Genomic DNA, 21,957 nt, shown 5'->3' with positions numbered 1-21,957 from the left:
ATGGTCAATGAGTACAGCAGATTAAAGTAGCACTGAAGAAATCAACACCAAAATATCCAGCAGTCAATCTCTTATGAATCCTGACTCTTAAGATGGCAAAAGCTAAGTACTGATTGCACAGTTGATGGGGCAGGTGGAAAAAATTACTCTCTATACGTGTAGATTAGTTCCCTATAAATCCTGCTTGCACCATGCAATTCGGCCTGCAACTTGTCTTGAAAAGTAAATTCAGTGTTACGGCACAAAGGAAGTGCGTCTGCCGTTGCACCTAAATCCATGACCTGGCCAAGTAAGGCTGTTTATTTTTCTAAATTCTCCAACTCAGCTGGGCCTCCATTTTGATTGTTTCTTCTTCTTTTTTGTAAACTGCTCACATAGCAAAGATGTATCCAACTGTGTCATTGTGGGCCACCATTTGATATATGAAAACTAATGGTCGCAAAGTTAAAATTTTTCCAATGCAGGGACTTTCTATTTTTTCTTCATCTGACATGATAACAAACGTTTGGGTTATTGAGTGTTGTTGGTTAAACAAGTCATTTGGAGACACACTGGACGCGTGGCTACAGCAGCGCGGCTCCTGTGTGTCTGTTTACATGGCATTTGCCTTTGATAATTATCAACAAATATGATGACATGATTTTCCTCTATCTCCCTGAAAGAGTGAGAAAGCTGGAGGGGGAACATAAATAAAAGAAAGTAAAAGAAAGAGTGCACAGGAAAGATTGTTGTGTGTTTTATCTTCATGTCTGTCACAAATTGCTGAAATGCTGAGATGCTGAAATGAAAAGTGAGAGGTAAAGCAGCGTGGCGTTTCCTCTCGCTTTTCAAGTTTCATCAAACGCCTCTCTTTTCACTGGCCAAGTATGGCATGCTTTAGACGCTCCATGGTTTGCTCCAAGACGTTTATCACTGCAATTTTTAAGAAATCAACATTATTCACTTCTGAGGACGTTTTGCGATCAGGTAAATTTCAAATATTGCCGATATTGTGGTCAACGCCACAGTGAACTTGTCATGTTGCAAAGTAAAACAAACTAAAACTAAATATCTTTCATGTATGATTTCTCTTACCGTGTTTCTTTCATTTATCTATTTGACAGTAATCTTTGCAATATTGTTACATATTCACGACAGTTTGGGCTTGCATATCTAAATAGTTGATAGTCCGCCCTGAGTACACCCAGCCAGTCCGCTCTGCCTAACTAGCCCAGAGTCACTGCAGCTGCAACAGCTCAAGAGGTTGTTGTGTTTACCGGGGAAACAACAGTTCGAGCTTCACTCGATCAGCTCCGCCACTGGCTGTTCATTTTACAGACCAACAACAAGAAAAAGACGGACACAACCCTGGCTAATTGAACTGTTAATTCACCTTGGCCCACTGACTTCCCTCCCTCTGGTCCAGCGCACCTCCAGGGCACCCTGGTAAGTGTGTGGACACAGCCGGACAGTCACATGCCCCACTCATCTCCCTCCCTTTTGTTATCCAGCCGACAAAAATCACTGTCAGAGTCTCTTTTGACAAGAAGGCACCAATCAGATAACCTCCACCACTTTTCTCGCTTCTCCCATCGAAAACATGACAAGATATTTAGCACTGAGTTCAAGGACCACAGACTGTACCATAGTATAGCACCTGCACCTAGCTAATGCTCAAACACCTTATGAACAAAATGTCAACTGCTTTCCCCTGTTGCCGTCCTATCAACTTTACAAACCATTATGTCACCAGCAGCAAAGTCAGTATTGTTGTTTTGAGCTACTGATATGCAATATGACTGCTAAACACCAACACGGTGTGAATATCTTCTGGTGGGTGACATGGAGAATAATGTCATGAAGCAAAAAGGTTGCTGTATTTCACGCTGAGCATTAGCTTGATCCTTCAGAGGAGGGCTGCTGCCTTCACTTGACAACGCAAGTCACAGTCAGCAGAATGCTGCAGAACACCTTCAAGAAGAGCAGTATGTGAGCAATGCATTATAGCCACCATTAAAGCTTTGAGAGGAGGACTACTCTCTTGCTACTGTTTATAGCTGATGGGTTACTAGTTCAATTGGATAGCGCCATCCACTAACCACCAGAGTACAGTGTTAACTAATTGTGCTTTGTAAGCTTTAGGTTGTAGCGAAGCTGGTGGCTGTTTAACTTCAGGTTGCCTGCTGTTGGTCGTGCTCTTGATAGCAGCTAGCTGTTCAGTTAACCCCCACTCAATAACTACTGGCACACGGGTGACTATGGTGTGAGGGCAGGTAATAGCTGTGAAGTGTTACCTGTCTGGTGCTAGCTATCGTGCCTCTCAGGTGTCGGCTCAAGGTAGCGACAGCAGCGTGGTTAACTATTTCTAAGTTAGCTGCGATGTTAACTGAATAGTAGGTGTGTAGCCAATGGCTAAGCAAGCACAAAATGTCACCCCTCAATCTGCAACCACTCTAAAAAAAATTTTAAAAAAAGAAAGAAAGAAAGAAAAAGAAAAACTCGACCCGCCGGACGGTAGGTATATCCTTCTCGTACAGTCACGCATACACGTACACACACGCACGCACACGCTCCCTCATAAACCCCATGGTACCGTGGATGTCGGCGGGGTCCTCCTGGAGAGCTTATTAGCGCAGAGGTCTCCTTCTCCCGGCGTCGGTTTCCGCGGCGGCTCGGTTGCGAGTCCCCCGGTGCGAGCGAGCTCCTCCGCGCGTTCGCCTCGCAAGACAAAGTAGTTTTACCAGGCAGGACGCGGCTCACCGCCTATCGTCTCACCTCCTCCATATTTACAGTCTGCCTCTCTCCCCCTCTCTCTCCCCCCTCTCTTTCTCCCACCAACAACAACATTATTGACGTCCTCTTCATGCCACGTGACCAGTCTGCTGCGGCTAAAAATAGCCTCAATAGAAACCAATGGAGGCAGACAGACATGGCAGAAGTAGAAAAAAGCAGGCAGACGCACACACGGTTAAGTTGGCCTCACCCTCACTTTGCCTTTGTTACCTACCCGAGCTGCTGGGTGCCTGACCTGCGGATAACACAACTCAGGGACTGCGCACCCAAAGACTTCCAGGAATGTTACTGAGCAGTTTAGCTGCGCAGGTAGCCTAATGCTGAGTTAGGTAGGCCTCACTTGGTAAATAAACCTCATCAGTCAAAAGAACATGATTTAAACAGTACATCGAATGCACCCTTCCTGTCAAGTGGGACAACTTTCAGCTCCTTTCAAAGCTGGTTTTACCTTGTGTGTTCCACGTATGACAATTACAATCAAGTCACAGAGACCAGCATAAGATTTTGCAAGAAAATATATAAATACCCCGTGACATTTAATAACTTACTGCTGATCTGAGGGTATTTCAAAATCCTTAAAGACTCTTCCGACTATTTGGATGAATAAATCGTACAACTCAGGCCCCTGGGGACTTCCAATTCATCTGTTTTATTGTGATATGTATACATTTTTTTCCTCTTTGGGTGATTTGATCAGTTGTAACTCTGTTTGGGAGTATGTGCCATCAAAGCATCCATTATCAAAGGGCCTTAAGATTTGAACCTGCCTTTTCACAGCCCCGACGCTACAATGAAATGTAGGCAGAAAACATTTCATAAACCACAGCGCTGTTATGAGATAACTGAAATAAACCTAAAGAAATGTAAAGTTTCATCCATTGTTCTGCAGAGACATACAGTGCAAACCTTTGGTTGGTGATTGGATTGTTTATTACCTGGTCTCAACGGTATTCTATGAAGTTTCTGCCTGAAGATCAATGAAGCAATATTTTCACTTGTGTGTCCCGGTTTTGTTTGTATGCAAAATATGCCCATTGTAATAAACATTGCCGGCAGTTGTTTGACAATGATGTGCTAAGATGCAGTAAAGTTCTTTCAAGCAGCGTCGATTACCCTGGGCCTGTTGAAAATGTGATGGGTATGTTTCACTATTTCTTGAAACCACAACTTACATTATGCTTTGAAAAGTCACATTTAAATGCATATTACACACCGCTTGCTTGACTACTGCGCTGCCTATTCGGAAAAAATCAGTTTGAGCAGATTGAGAACAAAGAAGCTGCTTTTATAACTACATTGTCTGTTTCCAATAGAATAATGACAAATTGATTAGCAGGTAGTGACATATATATAAGTTTTGGAATATTAAATTAGAATATTTTGTTTGTACTGTTGCTATTATTGCAATCACTATCATAGCAGTAATCAATACATCTCTATATTCACCTTTGCAGAACCTGCTTGGAGGGTCATATTGACACATTTCCCCTACCCAAGCCTTTTTTTATGCAATATTTGTACAGTTCTATGCTTCCTGATTTTGCTAATTAGACTAAAGACGTGAATAAGACACATACCTGAACATACTAAAAGGAACGTTTAACAGGTTATGAAAGCGTCTCAACTGAATGTCTGTGCCTCTATATGACCTTCATAAACAAATGGCTGTTTCTGAATAATTATTCTAGTTATTCCCAATGCCTGTCACAGGATCTTGCTTCAACTTATCTGTGTTAGATAATTCATAAAATTTATATATATATATATATATATATATATATATATATATATATATATAGAGAGAGAGAGAGAGAGAGAGAGAGAGAGAGAGAGAGAGAGAGAGAGAGAGATATTATTGTAGCCACATTTCTGTTTTGAAATGAGGCAAGATTCAAGGCAGGGAAACTTTACATTTTTGAGGACAGTACAAGAAGATAGAGAAGGGGGAAAGACTGCCCCATGTTCGTTTGAAGCAGATGACTGGGAATTACGGATAGGTCCTCCAAAGTAGGACTATGAAACATTTGAAAGACAAAATAATACTTGCAATGAAAAAGCTAAACTCAGAAAACAGGTTAAACTATGCTACCATTTGACTTGGAATGCCATAAGCTTGTGGTGGCAAATGATCACAAAGTATGCTGACTTTTTTAACTGCTCTCTCTTCCCACCACAGTTACACCATCCTTTAGCATACACCATTATCCTGTAATTGTCACTTGTGGCCACAGCAGCCACTGTTCAGCAAAAGTTACACAGCCTCGCATTAAGGCCCCCATCCTGTCAGCTGAGATTTAATGTGGTTTCAAGGTATATATTTGTAGACATCAATGAAATGAGGCACACAGGGGTACAAGACCTCGTGGTGTTTACCTGCTTTGCTTTGGCTGGTAGTTCAGCCTCGTAAATCAGACTGCATCATTACTGCCCAGTAGCAAAGTAGTGTAGCACATTTATGTTTGATTGTCAGTAGGTTTACACTCATTGAAGCAGTGAAAATATGTGTTCTCTTTAGGATTTGAAGGAGCTCTGTAGAACCTCCATGTTGTGTCAGGTCACATATGGCCAATTAAAATAGTGATTAAAAAAGTGATTAATTAAATTACAATTTGTTACATATAGCCCTGAAAAACAGAAAGCAGACAAATATACTGAATATAATGCAGGTTTATGTCAACAGAAAGAGGCGAAAGGTCCTAATGGATGCGAAATTTCCAGAAAATAAATTGTAATTTTATCCATCAAAGTGTTTTTACATGTCTAGGGGAGTACCAATGTATAAGTGAATAAGTAGGATAAATTCTCTTGTGGCTCCAGAGTAAGCATGAAACGTGATAATTTGCCATCAGTGATGTCCCTACAGTAAAGATGCATTGTTGGTAATGTAGGTGCCAAATGTTGGTCTCAAGGTCTTTGATTCTGCGTCGGTTTTGATGATTCATTAACACACCGTCCATAATGAGTCCAGCAGTGTTACAGGAATACAATGCTTGACCAATAGACGGCTTTTCATAACCTGCTATTTACAACGTGACTGACTTCGCACAGTGCAGTTTATCAGATTGAATGCAGCTTCTTCTGGTGCCACAGAAGACTTCAACAGCAGACTTTTACTTTTCTATATCTACAGTAATACTCCCCAAGACCTCCAAACACACTTTGATGTGTACAGTTAGTTAGAGTAATTCTTTCATCTGTCTGGCGGACTTAGGGTTGAGATGTGTGGTTTGAATCGAAATGTTTCATCTGACGTTCCATGTAGCTCCATCATCAGTTCAAAATCTGTGTCTGTCTTTTAAGAACAAATACCCTGGTAACATTCACATCAACCTCTGTGTTTTGTGCTAATTAACAATCATTTGCATACACCTTTGAATAAGATGGTGAATATGATAAACAATATTCTTACCTAAGATCAACATGCTAGCATACTGATGTTAGCATTTAGCTCAAAGCATCGCTGTGCATAAGTACAGCCTCACAGGGCAGCTAGCATGGCTGTAGTCTTCTTCCATTACGCAATTTCCAATGCTCAGATGGCTGTGAATCTTTGCCTACTGTGTCATCATGAGTTGTCAACAACTCACTGAGAGTCACGGGGTGCAAACTGAGCATAAATCTGTCTTTGCTTGGAAACAATAAATGTGGTATACAGTACACATAAAAAATAATAAAATAATAAAATAATAACAAAATGGATTAGAAATAACTTTGATTATGATTCATACTGGTAGAAATAACTGTTAGAATTAACAGTAACAAGATCTAGGTGGAATAAAGACCAATCTCCTTTTCATTCATCATTGTTTACAATACAAGGAGAGCAGAGGGAAAGAGACGAGAGGAGGAATCACGCTATAAATATCTCCACTCTTAGCACAATGTCCCTGCAAAACTGATAGATGTGGAGGAAGAGGTGGAGGGAGCTGAAGCAAAGGAGATTGGTAAGAAACGAGGGAGGAAAGAAGGTGCAAGAATGCGACAGAGCGGGGTGGTTGGAGAAAAGATGAAGGGAACAAGGACAGAGGGAGGGTGAGAGATGGAGGAAGGAAGAAAAAAAGGAAGATGGGGGGGATATGAGGGAGAGGGGAGGGTATAGAAACAGGAAAGGAGAGGAGAAACATTCTGCACCAACAGAGGAACGCACATAAGATGGAAAAGAGGGACAGAGCGGGGGATGGAGTGAAAGGACAGAGAGAGTGAGAGACAGGAATAGAGAGAAAGAGAGAAAGAAAGAGCTATTCTGGTAATGATGTTGTTGCCATGGAGACGCTGATGTCCTCAGTCAGACTACTCCACAGGTGCCTTGTGGGTATTTTTAAAGGACTTCACTGATTGGTGGAGGTCTTTGGAAAAGAGTACTATTGATCGGTTGACATAGGTAAAGGTCAAAGGTCATCCCATTGTACCGTTACCCTCCAAATACGTTTTCATCTCCTCCTCCTTTATAACTCTCTTCTTTCTTTCAGCTTATTGTTTTGGTTTTGCAAGCCATAATTTTACTGTTTTGGTTCAATCTGTCCACTCTCATCAACGTTGTGTTGCAGCAGACAGCTGATTTTTTAGTGAAAAATCTCAAAAAACTTGCTCTACGCTACCTACCCAACATTAACGGCAGATAGAGAAACCCTAACTCACCTCAGGAGTTGGTTTGGTCCAAGAACAGAGCTAAAAAAGAGAGTACATTTCTGACTTGCATTAATGTCGTCATGTTACTGGAATTCCTTTACTTGAGAGGGTAGCTAAGAACAACAGCACGTAAAAGCTACTATAATCAGAGTATTGTAGAATTAGTTAGTATTATCATCACATAACAATTGAATAGTAAACAATTAAATGTTTCACTGAATATCAATCATGATACAAATTCAATTCTTAGTCGTAAGTCGTAAGCAACACACACACCACTTGCTTTTGTATGGTCCCAGGAATTAAATCCCCAAAAAATCAATTCCAGTGAAAAATAGTTTTCCTGCATGCATCTTTTTTTTCACCTTTTCATTGATTTATTTAAAAGAGGCTGACATTTCAATCAAAAAGAACTCACAGAGTAGCACGGTGCCTAAATACAGCCCACAATTACACGTTCGATGGCTGTGCTGGAGAAACTGCTCACCTAATCAAGATCAAAATGTACAGACATCAGTCTTTAATACCCCACACCAAGGAGAATATTCTTTACCCCTAACACTATACATACAACTCATATTACACAATATCGCTGAAGGGGCATCACCCCTCGAATGTAATCAAGTTGTATTTGTATAAAGAAGCAAATATCAAAAACACACCTTCAAAAGGCTCACTATGGAACATAAAAACAAAAGCAAATATGCATGATACCACTAAACATAATAATGTATCTTTAAGGATTGTAGAGAATTCCAATCACTGATACTAGCCATATAGATTTAAATAGACAATATATTTCAGTGAAAAATGAGAAGACTTACTCCTAACCAAAACTGGTCCATATGATGGTTCAACCATTTTACATTCACACAAGTCAAATTTCAACAGTCCGTCAAGGAATCTGGCCATAGATTGTAGTTAGCTATGTTTCACAGGACAGTTTACAAGGAGACCCTCAGATCCAGGTCTTCTTTCATTCCCAAAGGTGTAAGAGTCTCTAGTTCAGTGTCACCAGATTGACAGCTTGAATCTTCAGAATAGTGTATGTCTAGTTGTTTTACTTGAGCCTCCACATCTACCTCTACAATCCTTTTACCAAGACTGACCACTGTTCTATGTAAATGTCCACACATTGTCACATGGAGCCCCTAATTAGTGAGCTTTATCAATGCTGTTTGGTGTTTTTTGTTACCTCTTTCCAGAGCCAGGCTATGGCTAAGCATAAGGCTGGCTGGCTGCTGGCTGTAGCTTATTTATCTGACCTTTTTTTTTACATCTCATACATGGACAAATACACAGCATTTGTGCTCCACTCTGAAACCAGTGTGTCTTTGATTGTGACCTCATGCTTCACCAGTGGGCGGATAAAAAAAAATCTCAGACGAATAGAAGTGACACAGGTTCCAACCCACACAGGTAGAAATGTGTCCAGTCACACAGAAGGAAGACCAAAGACTGTGTTATAACACCTGAAAGAAGGTGAGACGAATGGGCTCGCCAGTGCCACTGAAAGTTAAAGACAATACAAGATGAAGAGAGAGGGAGAGAGGGGCTGATGAACTAACATGTCACTATGCAGCACACATGCACACACACACACACACACACACACGGACATATATTTATATATACACACAAGCAAGCAAAAGGAGCAGTGATGAGTCAGCCTCATGTGAGTCACAGGAGAAATCAGAAATGTCAGACAGAAAAAGAGCGCTCACACACGGCAAACACACAAACTTACACACAGTGGAAGGATTGACAAACACACACACACACACACACACACACACACACACACACACACACACACACACACACACACACACACAGATCACAGTGCAGCAGTACATTTTCAGACATCTACAATCTTACCTACACACGTTTAGACGAACGCCTGATGGTGAAAGAATTCTCATCCATAAGTTTTCATGTCCTCATACCCTCCCAGCTGGGTCTCCAGACCCAAGGTGAACACCACTGATCCTATTGCTATGATACAGTAAGTGCCTCACGTTAGCCTGATAAGAAACTGAATTAGACTGCAGTGCCCTCAAGAGGAGAGGAGCGAAGGATGCATGGAAGTCCCTCCTGTATTACTCAGGTACCTCAACTGCACTTACAAACATGACTTTACTTGACTAAATATATCCATATGCACATGTTTAGCTTCATGTGATTAATGCAACCTTTTTAGAGCAGAGTGATAATGGAAACACTTATGAAAAGTTTTTAGATAAGTCAAAATGACTTTGTGCACAACCACACACAGGAGTTGCAGTCTTACCTTAAATGCAAGTTCTACACCATGTCGCAGTAAGATTGTATTGGGGAACTTGCATTAAGTATCAAGTTCTTTTGTTGTCACATGCAAAATTACACTGAAGCAGCCTTTCTAAACTTGGATGGATCTGATGAAGTGATCGAAATTTGTAAAAATGTAAATGGCTAAAATACTGTACAGAAAGCAGAAACCACTTAGAGTTTCCTGAAAATGTATGAATGACAATGCAAGCAATTTTTTCACTGCTGCACTGATTACAACATCTTGTTCACTGCACACTAATGAGCCCATGTAAGATTTGTTACCGAAACCTTCAAAACAGGGGTCCCAACTTTTTATTACTTGGAAGGAAAAAAACGTTAAAAAGCAACAGTGTTGTGTTGAGATGCAAAATGAAGATATGCGGAAGTCCTGAGAGGCACGTAAAGGGGAAATGATGATCCATTTTCTTAATCTTTCCTCTTTTGGTTTATGACTTAAGAAGTTTTTCAAAGTTCCTTTAACTTTTTTAAACTTGCCTCTATGAGCTCCCGTAGATCGTACGTACCCTGAACTTCCTGCACACTAACAGCCATGGTCTGATTATGGAAAAAAAATAATAAGGGATCCTGCATGTTTTGAAAACATTTTATATTTCACATATATTTAAACTTTAAATGTATAAGTAATAAAGGAATAACATATTTTCATTATAATACAAATATATGTATTTCAATGTCTTTTTGATATTTTATATTTTTCTTACAATACAAATAAATGATTACCATCCATTACACTTTTCAATTCAATGTGAAATCTCTGAAATCAAATGGATTTCATTACCAGCGTCGGTAGAAGTAGAGGTGGTAGCAACGCACTGTCAGAACTGTCAAAGTGTTGGGTATATTAATCCAGCTGCTGATTGTTCTGATTGGTCTTGTCTGCCTCTAATGAGCAGCTGTGATTCACCGACATCCTCCTCCTCCTTTTCCTCTCCTCTGTCCTCCATCACCCTGCTCCAGTGTTGTCAAGGCAACCGGTCCTTACACTGGAGGAGTTAGTCATCAATCCACGCTGTCCACCCCTCTGCTCTGATGTTACTGTGACGTTACAGCGACGCGTCAGATTCAGTCATGATAGATTCATCTATGGTTTAAAGTATATTTCTATGTGTTTATCATATATCTCAATTTGACCACAAGAAGGTTAACACAAAACTATGATAATAACAATAATAATAATAATAATAATAATAATAATAATAATAATAATAATAATAATAATAATAATAATAATAATAATAACAGTAGTAGTAGTATTGGTATTACTGTGCATTTTTTGTTCCTTCCTCAAAGTCCTGCCTATGTCATATGGGTTGGGCTTGTTTAGGAGGGTATCTAAAACACACGCACACACACACACACACACACGGTCAGAGGGAGGCGGATCTGTAAGTAGACTCCAGGACTTCCTCGGCAGAAAGGAGCGCAGCCTGCAGCGCAGTAAGTATATCCGCCTTTTATCAATTCAGCTCATATTCTCACATGGAAACTGTTTGTTTTCTTCTGTTTTTTTGACTCTCGTAATAATGATCAGAGCAGAAGTTGAATGACAGCGTTCAAATAAAACCCATCGCAGACCTCCTCCAACAGAGGAGGCAGGTAAACAGGTGACAGCTGACTGTGGGAGCTCAGTCAACACAGCAGCCAGTCGTTGTTCCTGTTTTCCTGTGTAATGTCCCTGCACCTGTGGCTGTGTGTGTGTGTGTGTGTGTGTGTGTGTGTGTGGTGATAGCGCTGTGGTGTGGCTGGAGAGGCAGTGATGATTCACATAGGTGAGCTTAGAGTGACTTGTGCGGGGAGCAGAAGCTGCGATAAGGAGGAGCGCACGCCGGGAAAGCCATTTGGGTTTGGGTTCATTTCTGCCCGTGTCCTCGTTTAACTCCCGTCAGCTGGGTGCAGCAGTTCCTACATGGAGTCTCTACGTCATGTTTGGATTGTGGGACTCTTCGGCTGATGGAAAACACGATAAAAGCAGCAGATGTGGCTTCCGCGTGTTTTTGATTGGGAAATGGCTCTGTGCTTTGTGGTTTCACCATAAACTGGACTTTTAAGAATAGAAGCCCATTTCTGCAAGTAAAAAAAAAAAAAAAGAAAAAAGAAAGAAATTTAAAAAACTTAGCTTTCTTACCATCTTTACTTAATCCCGTGGTAAAACACGAGATAAATTGTTGAAATGATGAAATAAAAAGTCATAAATATGAGGTCAAATGTCGAAATAATTAAATACAATACAAATACAACATCTGTGAGATATAAATATATACATATTAATATTCGCCTTTTATCACATAATTAGGATTTATATGTCTAAATGAATAAGTCGTGTGCATTTGTTTTTAAAGAGCTCACGATCATCACCATGACACTTAATGTGTGTATGCCTCAGCTTCCTCATTCATTCATTTGAGTTAAGTCTAACAGCCAGTACAGCCCAAGGCATCAGCTCAGTAATCTTTCTGTTTGTCATTCCCAGATCATGGACGATTCTGCTCCACTTGCCGGTTGCTCTGGGTTTGCGTGGCTGGTGGGAGCGTCACAGGTTCTGGGCGTGACGTCGGTGGTGCTGACCGGTGTGTGGATGGGACACTACCGCGGGGGCTTTGCTTGGGACGGCTCATCGCAAGAGTTTAACCTGCATCCTCTGTGCATGGTGCTGGGGCTCGTCTTCTTACAGGGCGATGGTGAGTCCATACGGATCACTGATCAGTGCTGTCACAAGTTGCAAATGTCTGCAGATGGTTTAGTGTATACAAGGTGAGGATAAAGATATGTGAAAGTCATTGCAAGTGTCTGGATACTGCTTGCCACCAAGAGTGCATATATATTTTAAGACAAAGTGTTGTTCGTCACAAAGTTGTGCAAATTCTTGGAGAAAGTTGTAGGTTGCCTTTATATATTGTAGGTTGCCTTTATATATATATATATATATATATATATATATATATATATATATATATATATATATACACACACATTGAGGTGGCCAATCACATAAGCTGGTGCACAGATCATGACTGAGGCCACAGTGGAGTGTAACCTGTCGTGTGTATTCACTTAGTTTGGCTTTATAACACATCTGTGGATACCGACAATCACTGTAGGCCCAAACGATCGCTAGTAGAACCAGCATGCTAGTAGCATAACAACATAGAAGTTTCAACTCCCAGCGAGCTGATCAGCAGGGGTTCATAGCACGTCACAAACACGGACCATGGAGTGACCCTCCCACACCGCTGCGTCGACCTGCGGCATTTTGCCACACCACATCCCAAAAATACGTATCAGTGTTTCCAAAAAACGTAAATGTTACACCGTACCGAACAACACACGTACCAGACCCTCAGTGTATGATTCCAATGTGGTTAGGCTAAGGCAAAGCTAACATGCAAGATAAGATAAGATAAGATAAGATAAGATAAGATAAGATAAGATAAGATAAGATAAGATAAGATAAGATAATCCTTGATTGATCCCAAGAGGGGATATTCAAATGTTGCAACAGCACAAAGACAAAGTAGCAAGTAGAGACATGACAGTTCAGTAAGATCTGTTCACTTCAGGTCCAGCCACGGAGCAGACCCTCCTCCCCATCTTGTTCAGCCTGGTGACTGGACCAGGCTTGATTGCCATCCCACCAACATACCACACTGAACTTCGTTTTGTGCTTAAATTTACATCATCCATCAAGCCTGGCTGCTAGTGTTATAATAAAGGCTGAGTTATGTTTGCACTGCACAGAGCCAATGCCGTAACCTACCCTGTAGTGAGCATTCATTCATACATGCTGGTATGTCCATGTTGCTGGATTGATCGCGATTAATTCATCACAAAGCTTGTTATTAATGATGTTACTTGTTTTAACAGCTTGACAGCTCTAGTTTTAGCCAGTGGGAGCAGATTGCCAGTTGTACTTAACCCTTTGAACACGCCTACCCACAGCTGCGTCTCTGGATTAGAGAGAGCAGACAGGCAGGGTGTCTGCAGGGTGGGCTGCGACTCCATCCATGAACGACTTGGTTTTGGCAAACCAGTGTGTGTCACAGGACGACTTGTTGAGGGGCAGCCTGACCTTCAGACCTTCAGCCTGCCTGTTCTGTCTCCCCCAGAAACTCTCCAGGAGCTCAGTGAGGCTCAGAGAGGAGGATTATAATCCAAGAGGTGCAACAGCTGACCAGTCAAGAGGGAACGCAACAACTGAAGAGTTCACTGTAATTGTTTTGGAAACTACAAGTCTCGTTCCCCTTTTTTAACACTGCTACCAAGCACCAGAGAAGAAGCCGGAAAATGCAGTGTTTCCAAGGGAACCAATCGTATTCATCGGCCCACATTTCTGCAGTGTACAGTTACATTTCTGTGGAGGTGCGCATCAGGCTACGTGGTCGACTCAACAATAAACCACATCTGTACTGTGGTTTGTTGTTGAATAAACAATAAACCATTCTGTTGTTTGGGAAATGGCGTTAGACAAAATAGTAAGAATTTGGTCATCTGCCTCCATCATGTTTCCAAAGCTGCCGGTCAAGAGTCGCCAAAGAGCTCGATTAATCTGTGTTAATATTTTAAAGCATTATTTTTTCTATAATCAAGTCATCAAAATTGACAGCCCTCGCAGGAAGTGAGCCATCGTCTCTGCCCACCACAGGGCTGATATCACTGAAATTCCCAGATTGACCTAGCGGGTCATACATCAGTTTGTAGCCATGGTTACGTGAAGTCATTTTCGGATGACGTTCTGTAAATTGAGTGAAACTGGAAGCGGAGGTCAGCAGGACTAAATGCTGTATTTGAGTGGGGAGGAGTGTGCACATTTGTGTTCTTGCCTCAAGCACTGTGCTGCTGACCTATTGCATTACGCTAACACTACCCAGACACCCATCAGTGCCCCCCCCCAACCACACCAAGCAAGTCTGATTTATACAGGAAGAGGGAGAAACGGTTTGAATCATTGAACATGTCAGCTCGTGTGTGTTTGGGGACATCCGGTGAAGGCTTTGACAGCGTTGCCCAGCAGGGAATGCAACCAACGGCACAAGGAAGAGCCAGTTAGAAAACTGAGCAGCCTCATTTTCAGCGACAGAGAAAACGGGCCCCACTTTGCCTCGTTGGCGATTAAATCTGCAAATGATTTGACGGCAGCAAACCTTGATGATGTCTGGTTCCAGAAATGAAGTGAAATGTGGTGTTGCTTTTTTTTTTTTTTTCTCCCCTCTGGTGCGTCTGCAACCCTGAGTACTTTTGCTAATGAGAATAACCAGATTAGTTTAACTGGTTCACAGCTGTCTGCTGCAGAGCTAGATTGCATTAGAGCAATAAAAGCAAAGGTCAGCTGGACATGAGATATAGACTGTTTACCCTCCAGGGGCCTGGAACACAGGCGCTAAGACAAACACACCCATGCATCTCAAAGCTGATTCATTGTTAAGCCTTAAGCTCCTGTTCCCTCAGGCCAGGTCCACACTAATGTGGATACATATGACAACTAACCTTTTCTCTCTGCAATCTGTATCTGCACTCTCTCACTTTCATCTTTGGTGTTGGAGTCAGACACACTCTGGTCGTCATGATTGGTCTGTAATCAGCAGATAGCGCTTCAAAAACTGAAAAAAAGTGTGAGGCTGCCTAGTCGGAACGGTATTAAGCTGCTGGCACAGGAGGTTAAAAGGATTTAATGAATTAGCGATTGTGTGGAGTTCAACCTTTTGCTCCAATAAAAGGAAATATAGCTGGTTGTAATCAGTGTTGGAATCATCACATAATGTCCTTTTCATGTGTTCATGTCTCACATGTACAGCATACATTAGGACTATATATATAACCCATTATGGACATATTTATAATATTCCCACAGTGCTTTATAGTCATTGTTGTCATTGTTAACACATCATAAAGGATTTTGTTATTACTTATAAGGTCAAGTGTCAACATTTTACAAGTACAGGTAACTTATTATATGTGAAAGGATCATATGTATTAAAATTATTAGTATTTAATACATTATAATCACTATTATAATGCATCACAATGTGATCATAAGTTACTGTAGGTGGCCATTGGATGCTTTAAGTAAAGTGCTGATATCATCATACATTACAAGCTGGTTGTAAGTCACCATAAGTGGTCACTGTCTGCTTTGTCGAGTAAAGTAAAAACTAATAAGATAATAAAATAAAATGCCAGAATTGCACGCAAATGTACCAGGATAGGATTGACAATATTACATTGAAAACAACACCGAGTGGAGGATAGTGTTTTAATGTAATTGTTGATAAAATGGTGACAATCTTGTGGCAATGGAATGTGAATGTTTTGGTCCGCTGCCCTGTACTGAGTGCACTCATGGTATCTACATGGTGTGCTCCTTTTTTGAGCTGATCTACAGTTGTCTGCCACTGCTGATTTACATTTTCTTGATATTGCATGTTTGATTTGCCTAGATGACTCTAAATTTGACACTGTACTTGCATAGATCCTCAACCTGTCAAGTTCCTCATAATGCAGGAGGATGCATTATGAACATAGGCTTCATAGAAAGTGTGCCAGTTTGAACATTTCTTGACCTCATACATAGTATTTATTTATTTATTCATTCATTCATTATTTTTTTTACAACTTACTTCAATATAGTATTAACATATTAAAGCATCATCATGTAACTTGGTGTCTCTGTCTCAGCCACTCTGCCTTCCTATTGTCAGGTTGGGGGAAAACAAGGGGAAAACTATGGAAAGGGGAGGTGGACCCAAACACAGTTACACAGGAGGCAAGATAAGGGGAACAAAAGGCGAGCTTTAATTAAACAAAAGCTGAATACAAAAAACCCCAAAAACAGACAAAATGGGACAAAAGGCAAAGTAGCAACAAAAGAAAACAGCAAGACAAAGTACAAATCAAAAATCACCTCGAACATGGAAAAGTTAAAACCAAAACATACCAAACAGGGGACAGGAGCAGGGAAACCAAGACAAACAATGACCGGACAGGGAGTGAAGGGAGCACAGAGACTAAATACACAGACACTAATGACATGACGAGGAACAGGTGAGGAGAGAGAGGAGGAAGGAAGCCAGGTGAGATAACGAGGGGGAGGAGCACATGAGAAAACATGAAGGGAACAAAACAACAGACAGAGGGAGCCAGAGGGGAGAACATAGGAGAAACTTAAAGGACACATGAGGGCATGAAAAATCAAAACATAAGACACAAGACATGGAAAAACAAAACATAGGACACAACAAGACAAGATATAAAGACATGAATCAAATACAAAAAAACAAAAACCAGATACAAGGACAAACACAAACAGGAATCATGACACCTATTGCATGTTTCTGCACTATGTAACTTCACAGAGGGTTAGAGTCAGTGATTGATGTTTATGTCAAGATACAAGTTTTCAAGACAGGATATTGTTATGGAGTCATGAGTTTTTGTTCGTGGTCAGCACCTACATTATGTCTGGCAAATTGGTACAGACCAGGGATTTACCAGGATTTGTGTTTACCACAATGGTGACACACTCAGAAACCTTGACATAATGATTTTCATCAGCAATATTTTTCTATACATTTTCCAGTCAACAGTTTCTGACATACAGTATATATTTTGTACCATTTTAAGGATAGTTTAATCAGTTACTGTTATGTCAATTGTTCTGGATGCTTTGCGGTTTTGGCTTCCCTGATTGAACAAAAATGTGTTGGTGCACGTTGCAAATTTTGACGCCTCCGTCACTCTCTCCCTCTCTCAGCCATCCTGGTCTACAGAGTATTTCGAAGTGAGCCAAAGAGGAATGTAAAGGTGCTTCACGGCATCATTCACCTGCTCGCCCTCATCATCAGCATCATAGGTGAGAGAGAAACAGAGCTGAGCATGTGTGAAAGTGTGAGGAAGGTAATGCCAGTGTATGCCCATCTGCCTGTGTCTGTGTGAGACACTGAGAAAAATTGTGGCTAAAGCATTGTTTCTGTGTGTGTGTGTGTGTGTGTGTGTGTGTGTGTGTGTGTGTGTGTGTGTGTGTGTGTGTGTGTGTGTAGGTATTGTTGCTGTGTTTGACTTTCACAGAGAAGCAAAGATTCCAGACATGTACTCTCTGCACAGCTGGTGCGGCATGGCTACCTTAATCCTATTCTGCATACAGGTACACACACTCTCACATTGGACACACACACACACACACACAGAGAATCCAAATACTTCCATGCAGATCAAAAGTAATTCCTCTGATCACACTCCGCCTCTCCTAGTGGGTGATGGGGCTGCTGTTCTTCCTGTTTCCCGTTGCATCGTCATGGTTACGAGCTTCGTATCTCCCCGTCCATGTGTTCTGCGGCCTGGTTCTGCTGGTTATGGCCATAGGGAGCAGCCTGCTCGGCATGACAGAGAAACTCCTCTTCAGCATCATGTGCGTCTGTCTGTGTGTCTGTATCTGTGTGTGTCTCTCTACTCTTTTATCATGAGAAGGGGAATATTGTTACTCACTTACTTTGAGTGTTTTTTTTTTTAATATCTAGATAGATATTTTAGATATTCAAGTGTAGACGTTTACACATTCACATGTAAAGCAGTTAAGCTGTTACACCTATAAAGGTATAAAGGTACAGGAGAACATTTGAATTGAGATGAGTGACCCTCTAAGCTGGCAGTAAACATGCAAGCCTCTGCCTCTTCTTGCAGCAGCTTTATGGACTTGTGCTTTTCCAGTCCACTGCCCACTTAAAGCGCTATACAACACGTGTCACATTCACCCATTCACACACACAATCACACACTGATGGCACACGCTGCCGTGCGAGATGCAAACCTGCTCATCACGACCTGTTTGGGGTTTAGTATGCAGATTGCGCCCAGCTGAAGATGCCTGGTGCTCCTCTATGGTGGCTGCTAAAAATGGGAAAAATATCAAAGGCCCTCTTTGGAGCTGAGGTTGGTTTGTTCGGTCTGGGATACTGTAGAAACATGGTGGTTTAGAAACGTGGACTCTGTTACCTCATTCTAAGGTAATGACAGCACAACGGTCTCGGGTAATTAACTAATGAAAACATAACTATGAATATTTTGTTTAATTTCTGCCAATAGTGCCGTCTATATCCGGACCTTTAATATGAAAGCAGCGTTGTGTTTTGCCAGTTGAATGCATTTACATTAACTTACAGCAATAACGGAATCCAGCTCTGGTAAGGCTGAAGAAAGGTGAGCAATAACAGTGGAGCTGATGTTGATGAGGTCAAGTAATGCTCCAGAATATACTGCATCATTTCCTCGCAATTTGAAGCCATGATGGAAATGGCGGACCCTGCCACTAAAGAAACCTGTTATATAGAAAGGTAAAAACAGTACGTTTCCGACCATAAATACTTTACAAAAATAAACTCTTAAGGGTTATAACATGAAGTCTATCTAGCATGCACTGCCAGAAATCTGAAGAAACTGCTGCTCCAGTCAGTTCACAAGTGCTGTCATTTTAAATATATCCACCTGTGTTTTTATTTTGCAACTATTTGTATCAGAAGTCTCTCTCTCTCTCTCTCTGGGAGCAGGCAGCCCTACTCTCTGTTCACACCTGAGGGGGTGCTGGCCAACGTCCTGGGGATCCTGCTGGTGTGTTTTGGGATCGTGCTGGGCTACTTGATCACCAGGGAGGAGTACAGACGTCCTCCAAATCCAGAGGAAGAGTCTCTGTCCGTCCACTTTAAGACTCTGACTGAGGGGGGGTCACCCACCGGGCCCTGACCTCAGTGAGATGTCTGATGTGTCCCCCGTATCTGGACACTGTGTCCTGCCAACAGCCGTGCTGCAGAATCTGTTAATACAAAATCATTAGATTAAACACATATGGGCCAGAAGAGACAAGTTCTATACATTTAGGTTAAAGCCCATAAAATAGACATCACAGAAAAGACGCTTTAATCCTGTTATCATACCAACCTGATCCATATTACTGAACTGACAATTTAACACTTCAGATAGTTTTCAAATGATTAGCCTCTTAGAAAACCCTCTTGATTTCATACATGTTCAAGCAGGAAGACAAGCAGCACAACCTGACCTCTGTAATGACCACATTCAAGCAAGTGTAGTGGCTTTATTTTCCTCTGATGTCACACAGCGGGAGGGAAACTTATGTCATACTGCTGTGTTCCAGGTTCCAAGTCATATAAATGATGTGGCTATAATAAATCATTATTGTTTCACTGCTCAGCCAGAGACTGAATAGACAATGGATAGTGAAATCCCAGGGGGACAATCTGGCCATATTTCAAATAATCCTAAAATATTATTGGACAGTTTGGAATGGCATGGTGAGTTAGCGGGGAAAATGGTTGAATACTAACATTAGCGGCTGCCTCGTGGTTTATCTCGTTGTTTTACCTTGAAATATGGCCAGTGTCTTTCAGGAATCAGTCAAATACTAATGATAAGTGAGAGTCCATTGTTTATACTTTTTTGTTGTTCAGCATCAGTGGAACATTTGAGCTTCCCAACTGACACTGACATGAGCGGAAGACGGCCATCATTTGAATTTGGTCTATCATATTCCCTGTAGCCCTGATGTGTAGCTTGATGATTGAAGATGTCACCTAGGCCAAACTTACAGTTTTAAAACCTTTTAATGCAGAGATACACATATAGCTTAGGAGTGTCTGCAGCTCAGGACCTGTACAAACTGAAGAAACCACATTTGCAGATCAGTGACCTCCCACTAGATGATCACTGCATAATCCTAACATTTAAACACAAGCCCAGCCCCTACCTGTATCTGACCTGAAGCTTTACTGTTGCTCAGTTTCACTCATTACAGATTGTTTGCCTCACTTTCTCACTAATACTACTTGTGGCTTCATTCTCAGTCTCTTTTTGTCTCCCAGCTGGGAACTGTCAGAGAAGAGAAGAAATGTCTCAATAAAGTGCTTATAAAAACTAAAGACTTACCTAAAGCAACACAACAGAAATGGCTTGAACTCAAACTGGAACTCAAGCCCAAGTCATCGGGTCAGTTAGTGTCAGTATAAGGAACAATAATGGATACTTCTTATCAAAAGACTGAATCAGCTTTTAATGTACTCAGCCTACTAATGTTGCAAAGAAATGTGAATTAGAATTTTTTTTGCGGGGGCCGTATCAATACCGTACCGTTATCAAATGGAATTTTTTTTGTAGTCTAAACTTAATCAACAGAGTAACATGTTATCTTAAGTAGAGCTGTATCACTGCTGAACGCCAATGATTTAAAGTTGAGCAATTAACAACAAATGATGGTTTTGAACCAGGACCTTCAGTACACAGATTGGGAAGCTTGTGCAAATCAACATGTGCCAAATTAAATATTCTTCGCCTGTTATTTTAATGTGCTGAATAAATCAAAATTGCATGTTTTCTGCTGCTATGTATATACTTTTTTTTTTGACCATGTGTTGTTTAGGCAAATCTGATTGGAGTCAGTGTTGGCGGATACAGAATATTAAAGGTGCAATTTGTAACACTTTGGGGTTGAAACTGGAATATTTAACAAATGGTGAAGAAACCACAGATGTTAAATGCTTTATGGACATCTATCCGATTATGATAATGCTGCCAATACTCTATAAGGATATCAGTAAAACAATGGGTAAACTTTTTTAAAGTTATTGAAAGTCACAAGAAAAGGTCTCATAGAGGATTTAGCTTCTGTGGATAATTTATATCACACTACTAGTACACTGCTAATTGCATTCAAATGAAGTCTGTCCTTGATCACAGTATCTGTATACCTACCTGTCCCGTATCCAAGTGGTTTAAAGCCCTGTTTAAAACAAAATGTACTCCATTTGTCCATCAGTATGCTGTCTGTATTTAAATGGATTGTCATGAAAAAATATACCTGTTCAGTGTGTGTATGTTATTAGAGTTTATTTACTTTATGCATTTTTACCTAAAGCTGTCATATCACATATTTGAACCTGGTTAACCAATTAAAAAACATCTAAAATTTTGGGATTTTCAGGTTCAGGTATTGACTATAGTGCCTATAATACAAAGCTCTTTACAATGTTGTTCTCATTGTCTCAATCTCATTAGTAAAACCTGTAACAAACAGAAGTGTGTGGAGCAACAGTTTGTTCACTTATGTTTTTCACCTGACTTTTGATAGAATTCTAGATGAGAGGTTAATATGTATTTGAAAGCAGTTTTAACACAGTAAATTGCTACAACTGAATGGCTCACGGGTGCCTTCAGAAAGGCAATGCAATT

General features: G+C 40.9%; 2 protein-coding genes across 7 annotated transcripts in view; one reads left to right on the top strand and one right to left on the bottom strand.

The window, feature by feature from the left end:
• The window catches only part of hdac5 (histone deacetylase 5), a 69,038-nt gene extending 59,676 nt beyond the window's left edge, over positions 1 to 9,362 (bottom strand). For 2 of the 6 annotated variants that reach the window (XM_037088023.1, XM_037088025.1), the window contains exon 1: positions 2,573 to 2,825. The gene's annotated coding sequence lies outside the window, so the exon portion shown is untranslated. Of the gene's footprint in view, positions 1 to 2,273; positions 2,415 to 2,572; positions 2,826 to 2,986; positions 3,587 to 9,279 lie in introns of those variants that run through there. The other 4 variants (XM_037088027.1, XM_037088028.1, XM_037088024.1 and 1 more) reach the window with 4 other exon arrangements.
• Positions 9,363 to 11,078: 1,716 nt separating this feature from the next.
• LOC119014737 (cytochrome b561) lies at positions 11,079 to 21,804 on the top strand. The gene is made up of 6 exons (XM_037090175.1): positions 11,079 to 11,169; positions 12,203 to 12,410; positions 17,477 to 17,575; positions 17,763 to 17,866; positions 17,973 to 18,130; positions 19,266 to 21,804. The coding sequence occupies exons 2-6, from the start codon at positions 12,206 to 12,208 to the stop codon at positions 19,456 to 19,458; spliced, it is 759 nt and encodes a 252-aa protein (XP_036946070.1). The 5' UTR covers positions 11,079 to 11,169; positions 12,203 to 12,205; the 3' UTR covers positions 19,459 to 21,804.
• Positions 21,805 to 21,957: the final 153 nt, after the last annotated feature.

Source organism: Acanthopagrus latus, chromosome 23 (assembly GCF_904848185.1).
Source record: "Acanthopagrus latus isolate v.2019 chromosome 23, fAcaLat1.1, whole genome shotgun sequence".
Classification (NCBI taxonomy): domain Eukaryota; kingdom Metazoa; phylum Chordata; class Actinopteri; order Spariformes; family Sparidae; genus Acanthopagrus; species Acanthopagrus latus.
This window is presented reverse-complemented; position numbering and strand designations above follow the sequence as displayed.